At 44.4% G+C, this 12830-nt stretch overlaps 1 protein-coding gene across 1 annotated transcript in view; it reads left to right on the top strand.

Annotated features, from left to right (window-relative positions):
- Nucleotides 1–12830, top strand: part of TMC1 (transmembrane channel like 1) — a 133655-nt gene that overhangs the window by 58045 nt on the left and 62780 nt on the right. Inside the window, exon 2 of the mRNA XM_044445923.1 lies at nucleotides 5360–5536. Within this exon, the coding sequence (XP_044301858.1) occupies nucleotides 5497–5536 (40 nt within the window). The 5' untranslated portion in view covers nucleotides 5360–5496. The remainder of the gene's footprint in view (nucleotides 1–5359; nucleotides 5537–12830) is intronic.

Here is a 12830-nt window from a genome sequence, read left to right as displayed (position 1 = left end):
CCTACGTTTACCTTCAACTTTATATCAGAGTGTCTCTGCTCTCCTTGCAGAGGACGTGCTCCGTTGGAGAGCTGCCCGGTCAAAGTCTAGTCGGAAGAGAAAGAGAGTGAGGAAGGGCCATGATGTCGCTCATCAGCTGCCAATTCCCAGACAGCAGACTGGGGTGGGCTGGCATGTGACACCCCACCCTGGCAATAAGCCACGGAAAACCCACCCCGCACCTGATGGATGTGGGGCACACCATGGATCGCTATGCCCTTCCTCCTATTCTCTGATTCTTGGTTCTCCTGCAGCTATCCCAGGAGACACCGTGGCAGGACCAGATGGCTCCCTCTCCCCTCCCTGTCTTGACAGTGAGGCATTTTTGGCTTGCTGCAGCCGTTCGTCCCTTTAAGAGAGATGGGGATCTCGAGCTTGATAGCTGGCTTGTGCGGCCTCCATTTTGACAGCCACGAACATGCTTCACGCTGCTCAAGTGGCACTCGGGCTCTCTGTCCGTGCTTGTCTACCTCTTGTGGTGGGGCCCGCATGCACAAACACGTGCACATCATTTTAAAATTCTTTTTTAGTCCTTTGTGTACACATGTGTTGAGGAGCAAAAATGGGCTTCCTTGCCCAAGTATTGTCTAGAGTGATACCCGCTCTCAAACTACATGTTGATCACTATTTTAATAACCTTTTTTTTACACCTATTAAAAATAAGGAGGTCCCAAAATAATTCAAAATAGGATGGCATCAGGGGCTGTCAGTGGCTGTCAAAATGAGGACCGTGAAAGCCAGCTGTCAAATTGGACTTTGTGATCCCTGGAAAAAAGGGTACCAGAACAAGTTGCGGTAGTAGTTGTTGTAATACATTTATATCTCACCTGTCTTCCTCTCGCAAGGAACACAAGGCAGCTTCCAAGTTTCTCGTCCTCTGGATTTTATCCTCATAGCAACAAAGCTGTGAGATAAGTTAGGCTGAGAGGCAGTGACCAGTCCAGAGTCATCCAGTGAGCTTCATAGTCACGTGGGGACTAGAACCCAAATCTGCCAAGTCTCCGTCTAGCACACCAACCACAAAGCCGCACTGGCTCATCATTGCAGTGGGGAGCACTGCAAGTCAGTGCTAAGCATGTGCAGATGCCATTTGGGCATTTGTGGGCTGGCTGGCAGCAGTGGGTGTCTGCTAAGAGCCCCAGGGATTTTTGGACTCTATTGCCAGATGGCCTGCAAGCCAGTTTCTAGTAGCCGTATTAGGTGTGTAAGCCAGTTCTGGATGATTCAAGAACCCATTGTGGGAACAAAACCCCTCGAGCAAACCATGGGTTGTTGGGGTGGCTTGTTGGCCTGAAAGAAGCCACCCTGCTGAAATCAAGTTTGTATTGAAACCAAGTTTGTACAACCCATCATGTGCAACAATTTACAATGGGTTATTATTTCATGCCTACCCATCCACAGTGCTCCTTACTAAGGTAAATGATTGCATTTCTATATAAATGCTTATTTCATTATTTCCAAATTTCCACCTGCACACACAAATGAGTATATGGAAATTATATGTAAATCTGTGACCTCTTTTGCCACTCTTTCCCTTTCTTTTTGGTGACAAAGTTCCTCTATTTTTAGTGATGTCTAACAGCTTCCTTTAAAAGAGAAGCTGAGAAATAGGGTTGTATATGATTATAGCCTAACTTAAATGCTATTCATTTCAATGGGTCTACTCTAAGCGGAACTCACATTCGATAGATCACATGGTAACTGAGTGAGCCAGCCACCATCAGGAATGTGCAAGCCCTGCTTGGGATTTGTTGCGTTGTCGTGCCATCTCAGCCCAGGTAGCTGGAGTTAAATGAGGGTTCACACACCCCTGCAGAGCCCTGAGGCAGACCGTGTGTTGCAAAGGTTGTTTTACCATCAATATCTCCCCTCTCCTGGCTCAGATACCACAACAAGTAATGGCAATTCCCGTCTAGTGCTTGTGGATTTTTTACAATGGTGGATGGCCTGTGCCAAGTGGGTGGTCACGTCATCTGAGCCACATCAATAGGAAACAGGCTCTTTTATTCATCGACATCATCATCAATTCGATTTCTGTACTGCCCATTGCCAAAGCTCTCTGGGCAGTTCACAGCATTAAGTCCCCCATCCAGATTTCAACCCTGCTTAGCTTCCAAGATTAGGCAAGATCAGGCAGTTCAGGCTATATGAAAGCTTTTCCCTTTAGCAGCACACTCAGCAGGGGCAGCAGACAATGACACAAGGTGGCGTAGTCATGAGAAATTGCTCCTGCTGCTTCTTTCCTGTGTAGTCATTATCAGCCGATACTAACTGCGGGGTGGAATACCAAAAGCCCATGCAGGAGTCAATCCTCAGTCCTGACTCGGGATGGGAATGGCTATGATAATCACAAGCAAAAGGCCCTCTGCACATGCTCAGGGTCACTTTCCCTCTTATTGCTAATTCACATGCCGTCCATGGCTTTGCAGGAAATGCCCTGCTTCGTGTCTCCCCACAAATGAGAGCTTGGGCACGGGCAGCAGACGCTCTAGTCTGGAACCAGCTGCTGTGAGAGCTGTGAGTAGCCACCGCTGTGGATATATTTAAACATAATGGAAGACTGTCCTGTTTGTGCTAACATTTGGCTCCTGATGTGTTTGTTTCTATGCCTCTCTGGTGTATTATTCTTGTCAGGTTTGTGTTATTGCAATAGTAAGATTTGTTGTTGTTGTTTTGCTGAGATTTGTATTATATTTCAGTTGCTCTGCGCTCTCAATTTGGAGGAAGGACAAAATATAAGAACTGTGAATGACTGGATGAAAAAAAATAATTGGGTTTCATCCCAGAGTGGAAAACTCAGATCTCTGTCTGAGTCTTGATAAGCCCTTGTGTGAATTGAGCTCTGTTTCCTCACCACTCAGTGACTAACCACACTGGAAGGAGACAGCATGAGCTGCACTGTTCTTTTCTTTGGCGCTTTCCCTCATTCGGGTTCTGCTCTCCCCCTGCCCCGCCGGGGCCACTTGTGGGTGCATCTTGCATTGCACCTGCGTTAAAAAAGTGGCGTTGTACCAGGAACCAGAGGTCACCTTTGAGGATCCTTCTTCAGGAGCCCATTCCAAAGGAAGCGAGGCAGGTGGCTACGTTTTGGCTGTGGCACCCTAGCTTTGGAATGAGCTCTCCAGGGATGCATGCCTTGGTGCCTACTTTGTATTCTTTTTGGAACCAGCTAAAGATCCTTTGTTCTTTCCCAGTATTTTACTAGTTTAACTTTTAAAATGTGTTTCCGTATGTTCCATTTTATTCTGCACCACTGCCATGCTTCTATGCAGAATCATCACAACTGCAATTGCCCTTCTAGTTTATTTGTTTTTCCATTCTTTTAAATTAATGTGTGAGTCTTTTAAATGTTTGTTTACATTTAACTGCCCACAGTACCTTGACTATGGGGTGATATAAAAAATTAAAAACATAGAAAGAAGATGATAGACGAATAAAATGGCTTGTTCTCTCTCATGTTGTATGGAATCTGGCAAGAGGTCATCAGCAGTGGCGCTCCTTTGACAATTGCTGCTGGATAGCGTTCTCCACATGACCCTGTCTGTGCCAGCTGAATCTTTCACTGGAGGCCTGCTCTTCCACACCCCATCTCCAGAACTTAGATCAGCACTCCCCAACTCACTGCCTTTCACACGTGTTGGTCTGCAACCCCATAACCCCAGCAGTCCTCCAGATATTTTTAACTCCGACTCCCATCTACCCGTCAGCATGGCCAGTGGAAGGCATGCTGGGAATTGTAGTTCAAACCATCTGGAGAGCCCCAGGGTGGGGAAAAATGCCTGTCCCAGCTGTAGGTAAACCCTACATGGAAAAAGTAGAGCGTCACAGGGAACAAACGGCCTGCTGTTTTGCAGAGGTATCTGTTCGTTCATTCCCTGGAAGTGGATGCTGCCCAGAATCCCGGTGGGGCAGAGTGGCTGACTTCTGCGACTGGTACGAAGGTGCAAATCTGCAGCTGCTGGTTTTTGCAGCTGTTCAAAGGCACGCGAACAGGCCAAGCAGGGAGTTTTTCCGCTTAGCTGGCAACCCCTGGTTGATTTTTTTCCTGCTGCGGTGGTCTGCCAGATCTGTTCCGTGTGCTCTGCCAGGTGAGTGAACTGATATTCAACTGTCACAAACACAGCTTAGTATGATTTAAAAAGACTTTGGGCATCATAGTTTCACCTGTGACATGTTGCCGCCACTGTTGTTTTAAAGCACCACATGGCCTGAAAGAAACAAAGCATGCATCTGTCAGCGTGACTGAGGACAGAGATGCCTGCTTTCTTGGCTAAATTAGAGCAGTCTTTCCTGGCCTGGCCCTGCTGAACTACAGCTGCTATCATCCTCCACCAGCACAACCTCACCATGCTGGCTCGGCACTATGAAAGCTGCCATTCAGCACATGTGGAGGGTGACAGGTTGGGGCAGGCTGCTCTCGAGAAACTGCTCGCTTACTGAGCGCTCTTGTTACCGGATCTGAGCCAACAGCAGTTTGCGACAAAGGGGGTTGTTGAAATTCTCTGGCAGGCCCCTGGAAAGCAGATGACATGAGATGAAGTGATTGTGTTTCAGGTTTAGTTTGATCCGGAAAAGATGGTGCCTTGCCTTGCCTTTCCTGGAGCAGGATTAGACTGATTTTGAAGGATTTTGTTTAATGAAGATTCAAGCTCTGTGGATACATTAAAGAAGCGAATTTCATGTCCTGTGGGGAGGAAAGCACTATAATTTGCACTCCTGTGTTCTCCCGCTTCTTCAAATGGTGAGAGGTTCCAGGAGAATTGACTTTGTTCCATTTCTTGGCAAGCAGAAAGAAATTGCCAAAAGGCAACCGATGTCTTTTAAAATACGGCATGTAGATAGATTGCACATGGGTGGTGGTGTAGGTTAAACACTTCAGCAGTCAGATCCAGTTCCCTGCATTAGATCTCCAGAAAAACAGGAAAGCACCTTCATGCATCATGCAAAGCCCAAGGAACAGAGCTTTGTCTCTTTCTTCTTCAATTTCATCTTGAAGACACATGCCCCCAAATGCACATTTTTTCAGTTCAGAAAGGGAAAAAAGCCCCTGCACAGGCACAAGGTGAACTGAACCCAGATGTGAAAACGGCAGACTCGTGCTGAGTTCCCATCTTGCTGGTTCCTCCATCTCTGGTACCCTCGTGTGCCACCTTCTAGTAAGATTTCCTCTTCTGGAAGTATTCCTGTTTGAGTGGGCCAAAGAACCAGGGCAAAAGAAAGTCTCCAGCCCTGTTGACCCTGGTACGCCACCCCTAAATGGCAAACTAAACATTCATGAAAGATGAATGACTTAGGAAATTAGTACCTTCTTATGTTTCAGAGCATGGAACTGCACCAGCACCCTTGCGCTGACAGACAAAAGTATGCTGATATGCTAGATACTTCATCTCCACCTCCTTATCCTGGAAATTGCTTATGCAGTCTGGAGCTCAAACTGCCTTGTGAAATACAGCCAGGATGCCTAGATGTGAAAAGCCAGCTGCCTCACCAAGAACTGGTAATGACCATTCTGATTATGCATCTTATTCCTGCATTCCTTGGGCACATGCTTCTAGTGTTCTAGCAGGTATACGGGAACGGTTTTTGGCACCAGTGCTCTGTTTGCTACCGTTGTGTTTCTTCCTTTAATTTTGGCAGTCTAACTAATTGGTAAATCAAACCTCTCCTCCAGTGTTTTCTGTTTTGGACTACAGCTGAGTGAGAGGAGAAGAAGAAAATAGAATTTCAGATCAATCATGGAATCTCAGTTCAGATAAATTATCCACTTTTCCATGTAACATAATTAAACTGACAGTCATGTGGAGAAATTAGCAGTTCTTCCATGCTATCGCTTCTGCTACCAAAAACCTGTGGTGCAAGTCTTGTTTCCAAAGATTTTCACTTCACAGTGTTGAAAAGCTATTATTCTCACATTTGGGAAATGACCTTCTTCTCTACAATTTTTTGAACATATTTCTTGAGATTATTTGGACATGCCAATGACATCTAAAATAAATGAGTTAGAGATGTGGTACAAATTCATTTTAATCTGAAAGTCTTCTGGTTTTATATAACCTCAGACTCATTTTTCTAAGAATATGTTCATGAAATTCTCTCTACTCGGCACCAGAAACTTGCAGTCTATGAAAAAGAAATTGCAAAATGTTGATTTAAATTTCCCATGGAACTAGTAGGAACTTTTTATTACTGTTGTTACATTGCTATAGCTGGTGCTATGGAATTAATTTCAAAAATAAATTTCAAACCTGGTTTTGAATTCCCAGTATGGTGCTGTACCATGTATTAATTCTGGAGCTGTACACATGCAAAAGATTTATCTGTAATTTAAGGACCAGGAAATCCTTATGATTCCATATATTGTGATACTGGATTTTGATGCAAAATCGGGTTCTTTATTTATTGTTATCATTCAGTGTTTCCCAACCTGCTGCCCTTCATATGTTTTAGAATAAAATCCCCATCATTCCTTGTCAGAAGAAAAATGGCACTTGAAATTCCCCACATTTTGAGGGTACCTGGTTAAGGAAGGATAGTATGAATCAACATAAAATTCTGCTTTAAAAGGGCCAAATCAGTCTAGTCATTTGATCCAGTTCTAATTAGGCATTTTTGAACTCTATGGAGATGTACAAATTTGTATTGTTCCCTTTCTATCTTAGTATTGGACTGTTCAGTGTTAGATATATCTAAGATAGGATCTGGCCCTGACCAAATAGTATATAGGACATCATCAATATCGGTTCAAGGGAAAACACATGTAGCTCCTTCTCGGTTTCTGCCACGTTTCCCCGACAGCTGCACTGAGGCAACTCCAGGTGTGAGGGGACTCTTGTCAACTTGGTAGACCCCTTCCTGTATCAGAACCACCATTTCAACTTCCCACAATACCACTTATGTAGCAGCACTCTGGGAAATGTTGGGAAATTAAATGGTGGCCCCTGACAGACAGGGGGAGACAGGGGGTTTCTGCCCCCCCCCCCCGCAGCTGTTCCAGGAGACTTCCTTGCTGATGCCAATCCTGAGCTGCCTCCTGGCCAGCCACATGGGTCGCTTTGCTCTCAGTATGGTCCTTGAGAGGAGAATGTTGCTACAACAGGCGGTGGAAGACTCAGCAGGCTAAGTCAACCATTCCTCACACCAAGGCTTCCACCTGGAGGCAGGGAGCAGAAGGTGCTGAGGGCCAGAACTCCATGCGCACCCTTCCTGGGGCACCTTCAGCTACTGTAACTTCCTCCCTCTGGTGCAGCGGAGATTGCTTGCAGCAGCTGTAAGATTCAATCGCTCTGTAATAAGAATTGGGGGCAGGGTCACCATCAAATGCCCTCATGGAAAACAACATGCTTTACATAACAATAAAACAGATGATTTAGCCCAATATTGTACAGCTATGAGTTCTGTTTCAGAAGGCTGAGAGCTACTCATGTGCAAAGCAGGTAGTACTGATTTGGACTAGAAGAAACAGGGGTCACCTCTGTGTAAGGGAGTTTGAGATCAGAATATTTACCTGGGAAGGATCTTGAACCTGCTTGCCCACAGCCGGACCTTGTCCAAGGCCAGACTGGACCAATGCACCGATCACTTTGTGCTGGGGTTTCACTGTATTCAGCATCTTCTCACCAACCAGACAAGAGGTTATGGCTGGGTTTTCTCATGTGTCAGGAAGAAAGAAGATCAGGCATTTTGAGGTAACTTTTAAAAAATGGAGGTATGTGATGAAGTTGTTCACCATACAACAGGTTCTAGGCATTCTCAGGCCAATGTCTAAGCATCACCAGCCAGCCCATGAATATGTGGCTGATAAACAAACCTCTTACCCTTGCCAGTTATCCAATAAAGTGTCCAAGTTGTAATATGGATAGTCACCTCCTACCTTACAGCTGGTCTGAGCAGGTGGCTGATAATATGCTCTTCCTTTCCTTCATGCTGCTTACTCAGGATGCTGGGTACTGAATGAAGCTGGTCAAGGGTAAGTGAGGGATTCAGGGTCAGTTGATTGAAGGAAACTCCTGAAGAGGTCATCGCAAATGCTCCCTTGCTTTCTTCCAATGGGAAGATTTTTGGATGTAGGACTGGGAGAGTTGGATTACAGTTCTAATACAGCCATGGATGCACTGGATTGTAGAGCTAGTCCTGGCTTCAGTTCCTCCACCTAAGAAGCAGGAACACCAGTTCCTGGGCTTGTAGATGAGATCACATGTGGACCTAACCCTAATCCCTCAAACGACAGCTTTCTGGTACGAGATGAAATGGAGTATCAACCTGGTTCTGTCAAAATAAGTTTCTCCTTCAACCACTTTATACGAGGCTTTGTTGTTGTTAGTCGTGAAGTCATGTCCGACCCATTGCGACCCCATGGACAACATTCCTCCAGGCCTTCCTGTCCTCCACCATCCCCTGGAGTCCAGCTAAGCTCACGCCGACCGCTTCAGTGACTCCATCTGTCTGTCTGTCTGTCTGTCTGTCTATCTATCTATCTATAAAATTTGTATCTAGCCACCTCATTCTCTCCGTCCCCTTCTTCTTTTAATCTATTGTTCCCAGCATCAGGATCTTCTCCAAGGAGTCCTTCTTTCTCATTAGGTGGCCAAAGTCTTTGAGTTTCATCTTCAGTATGTGGCCTTCTAAAGAGCAGTCAGGGTTGATCTCCTCTAGGACTGACTGGTTTGATTGCCTTGCAGTCTAAGGGACTCACAGGAGTCTTCTTCAGCACCACAATTCAAAGGCCTCAATTTTTCGGCACTCAGCCTTCCTTATGGTCCAACTTTCACAGCCATACGTTGCAACTGGGAAAACCATATCCTTGAGCATACGCATTTTTGTTGGCAGGGTGATGTCTCTGCTTTTTAGTATGCTGTCTAGATTTGCCATAGCTTACCTTTCCAGGAGCAAGCGTCTTTTAATTTCTTGGCTGCAGTCCCCAACTGCGGTGATCTTGGAGCCCAGGAAAATAAAATATGTCACTACCTCCATTTCTTCCCCATCTATTTGCCAGGAAGTGAGAGGACCGGATGCCATGATCTTAGTTTTCTTAATGTTGAGTTTCAAGCCAACTTTTGCACTCTCCTCCTTCACCCACAGCAAGAGGCTCTTTAGTTCCTCTTCACTTTCTGCCATGAGAGTGGTATCATCTGCAAATCTGAGGTTGCTGATATTTCTCCCGGCAATCTTAATTCCAGCTTGTGATTCATCTAGCCCCGCCTTTCTCATGACGGCAATCTTGATTCCAACTTGTGATTCATCTAGCCCTGCCTTTCTCATGATGTGCTCTGCATATAAGTTAAATAGGCAGGGCAACAGTATACAGCCTTGCCGAACTCCTTTCTCAGTTTTGAACCAATCAGTGGTTCCGTGTCCAGTTCTCACTGTTGCTTCTTGACCCACATATAGGTTTCTCAAGAGACAAATAAGATGGTCTGGTACTCCCATCTCTTTAAGAACTTGCCACAATTGGTTGTGATCCACACAATCAAAGGCTTTAGCATAGTCAATGAAGCAGAAGTAGATGTTTTTCTGGATCTCCCTAGCTTTCTCCATGATCCAGTGTATGTTGGCAATTTGTTCTCTAGTTCCTCTGCCTCTTCGAAACCCTGCCTGTACTTCTAGTAGTTCTCAGTCCACATAAATGCTGGAACCTAGCTTGTAGGATTTTGAGCATAACTTTGCTAGCATGTGAAATGAGTGCAATGGTGCAGCAGTTTGAACGTTCTTTGTCATTGCCCTTCTTTGGAACTGGAATGTAAACTGACCTTTTCCAATCCTGTGGCCACTGTTGAGTTTTCCAAATTTGCTGGCATATTGAGTGTAGCACTTTTACTGCATCGTCTTTTAAGATTTTGAATACCTCAGCTGAAATACTGTCACTTCCACTAGCTTTGTTGTTGCTCAGACTTCCTAAGACCCATTTGATTTCACATTCCAGGATGTGTGGCTCAAGGTCAGTGACCACCCCATCATGGTTATCAGGGACGTTAAGCTCTTTCTTGTATAGTTCTTCTGTGTAATCTTGCCACCTCTTCCTAATCCTCTCTGCCATTTTGGTCCTTTATCATGCCCATCTTTGCATGAAACATTCCCTTCATATCTTCAGTTTTCTTGAATAGATCTCTGGTCCTCCCTATTCTATTGTTTTCTTCTATTTCTTTGCACTGTTCATTTAAGAATGCATTCTTATCTCTTCTAGCTATTCTCTGGAATTCTGCATTCAGTTGGATGTATCTTTCTCTTTCTCCCTTGCCTTTCACTTCCCTTCTTTCCTCAGCTATTTGTGAAGCTTCCTCAGACAGCCATTTTGCTTTCTTGCATTTCTTTTTTTTTTTTTTGGGACGGCTTTAGTTGCTACCTCTTGTACAATGTTGCGAACCTCCGTCCATAGTTCTTCAGACACTCTGTCTATCAGATCTAATTCCTTAAATCTATTTGTCACCTCTACTGTATATTCATCAGGGATATGATTTAGGTCATACCTGAGTGGCCTAGTGCTTTTCCCTACTTTCTTCAATTAAAGCCTAAATTTTGCAACAAGAAGCTCATGATCTGAGCCACAGTCAGCTCCTGGTCTAGTTTTTACTGACTGTATAGAGTTTCTCCATCTTTGGCTGCAGAGCACGTAGTCAATCTGATTTCTGTGTTGACTGTCTGGTGATGTCCATATATAGAGTCTTCTCTTGGGTTGTTGGAAAAGAGTGCTTGCTATGACCATCATATTCTCTTGACAAAATTCTACCAGCCTGTGCCCTGCTTCATTTTGTACTTCAAGGCCAAACTTGCCTGTCATTCTGGTTATCTTTTGGCTTCCTACTTTAGCATTCCAATCCCCCATGATGATAAGGACATCATTTTTGGATGTTAATTCTAGAAGGTGTTTCAGGCCTTCAGGGAACTGGTCAACTTCAGCCTCTTCAGCACCAGTGGTTGGGGCATAAACTTGGACTACTGTGAGGTTGAATGGTTTGCCTTGGATTTGAACTGATATCATTCTGTCATTTTAGAGATTGTATCCCAGTACTGCTTTTCCTACTCTTTTATTGACTGTGAAGGCTACTCCATTTCTTCTGAGGGATTCTTGCCCACAGTAGTATACCTGATGATCATCTGAATTAAATTCACTCATTCCTGTCCATTTTAGTTCACTGATTCCTAAGATGTCTATGTTCAGTCTTGTCATCTCTTGCTTGACCATGTCCAGTTTGCCTTGATTCATGGATCTTACATTCCAGGTTCCTATGGAGTACAGATCTTTACAGCATTGGACTCTCCTTTCACCACCAGATAAATCTGCAACTTTTGACTTTGACCCAGTCGCTTCATTCTTTCTGGCGCTACTAGTACTAGCCCTCTGCTCTTCCCCAGTAGCACATTGGACACCTTCCGACCTGAGGGGATCATCTTCCGGCGTCGTATTTTTTTGCATTTTGGTACTGGGGTTCTTTTTTGCATTTTGGGGTTCTCATGGCAAGGAAACTGGAGTGGGTTGCCATTTCCTTCTCCAGTGGATCAGCTTTTGCCAGAGCTCTCTGCTATGACCTCTCCGTCTTGGGTGGCCCTGCACGGCATAGCTCATAGCTTCATTGAGCTATGCAAGCCCCTTCACCACGGCAAGGCAGTGATCCATGAAGGGGTTATATGAGGCTATATAGTATGTTTGCAACATGGATTGCCCCAAAATATTGTGCGGAATTGACATCTAGAACAGCGTTAATGGCAATGCATGCAGCTCTGCCAAAGCAGGAAGTCTAAGGAAGTTCTTACTGTGGAATGCTGGAGAGGAAGGATCAGGTGGAGGTAAAAAGGGGAAATGTTTGCAGCAGATGTGAAGCGCCAGACAGACACGACCAGATCTGGAAGTACTGTTCAGAAGTGTTTGAGTAAGAGATCAGAGCAGCTTAGCAACAGTTTTGGCCTGTGAACCTGTGATAGCCATGCACTGACTGCACTTTCTTTCCTCCTCTCATTTCCTGCGTTTCCTTTTTTAAATACAACATCTGGCTAAGGTGGATTATGGAAGAATCTTTGATTTGAGGAAAGGATAAGATATGTTGGATCCACTTATTTTAGTGTCTGTGATTCTAGTTTTATTTTACTGCTGGAGTTTGAAAAAAAAAATCAATTTGCAAAAATGAATTAAGTTGCAACATCAGGGAAAAAAGAGAGAAGCAGTCATTAGATCAGAGGTAGGGTTTTCCTGATGTTTCATCTATCTATCTATTTTGTAAAACTATTAGTCGAGCCATAACTAAGCAATACAAGGGCAGATTAAAAAATAGTAACATGAAGGTATTGTCCAAAACCATTGTGCTTCATGGAAAACCTTATTCATGTTTGAAACTGCAAATGCATCTAGAAACACAAGCATGAATGCCCTCCTAACATGGGATAGCAGTTTTATTTCACTGTAGGGGTTCTATCCAATATTAGTCTGATGTAGAGTAGACCCATTGAAATGAAGGGGACTTATTTTAGTTATGAGTAATGAAAGACCTTTTTGTTTTAATGGGTTTACTCTGTGTAGGCCTAACATTGGCTAGTATCTCTAGGGCAATAATAGTCCTGATATAATGTGAAAATATTAGGTTTGCTTAGAGTTTATGTTCTTGACATTCCAGCTACTTTGCACTGGCTTTATGATTCTGGGCTCATCCACTACTTCTCCTTACCCCCCTTTTTCCAGACTAATATCCACTTCTGTTTGCTGCTAGCTTTGCTCTGTTTGCCGCTAGCTTTGCTCTGGATTTCTTTTGCTATTTACAGTTGTGTTGGCCGGGTAGAGAAACACAGTCTTTCTATGATTTGAA

Source organism: Varanus komodoensis, unplaced genomic scaffold (assembly GCF_004798865.1).
Source record: "Varanus komodoensis strain SLA01 unplaced genomic scaffold, ASM479886v1 scaffold5, whole genome shotgun sequence".
NCBI classification, from domain to species: Eukaryota; Metazoa; Chordata; class Lepidosauria; order Squamata; family Varanidae; genus Varanus; species Varanus komodoensis.
Note: the sequence above shows the minus strand (reverse complement) of the source record. Positions and strands in the feature narration are given on the sequence as shown.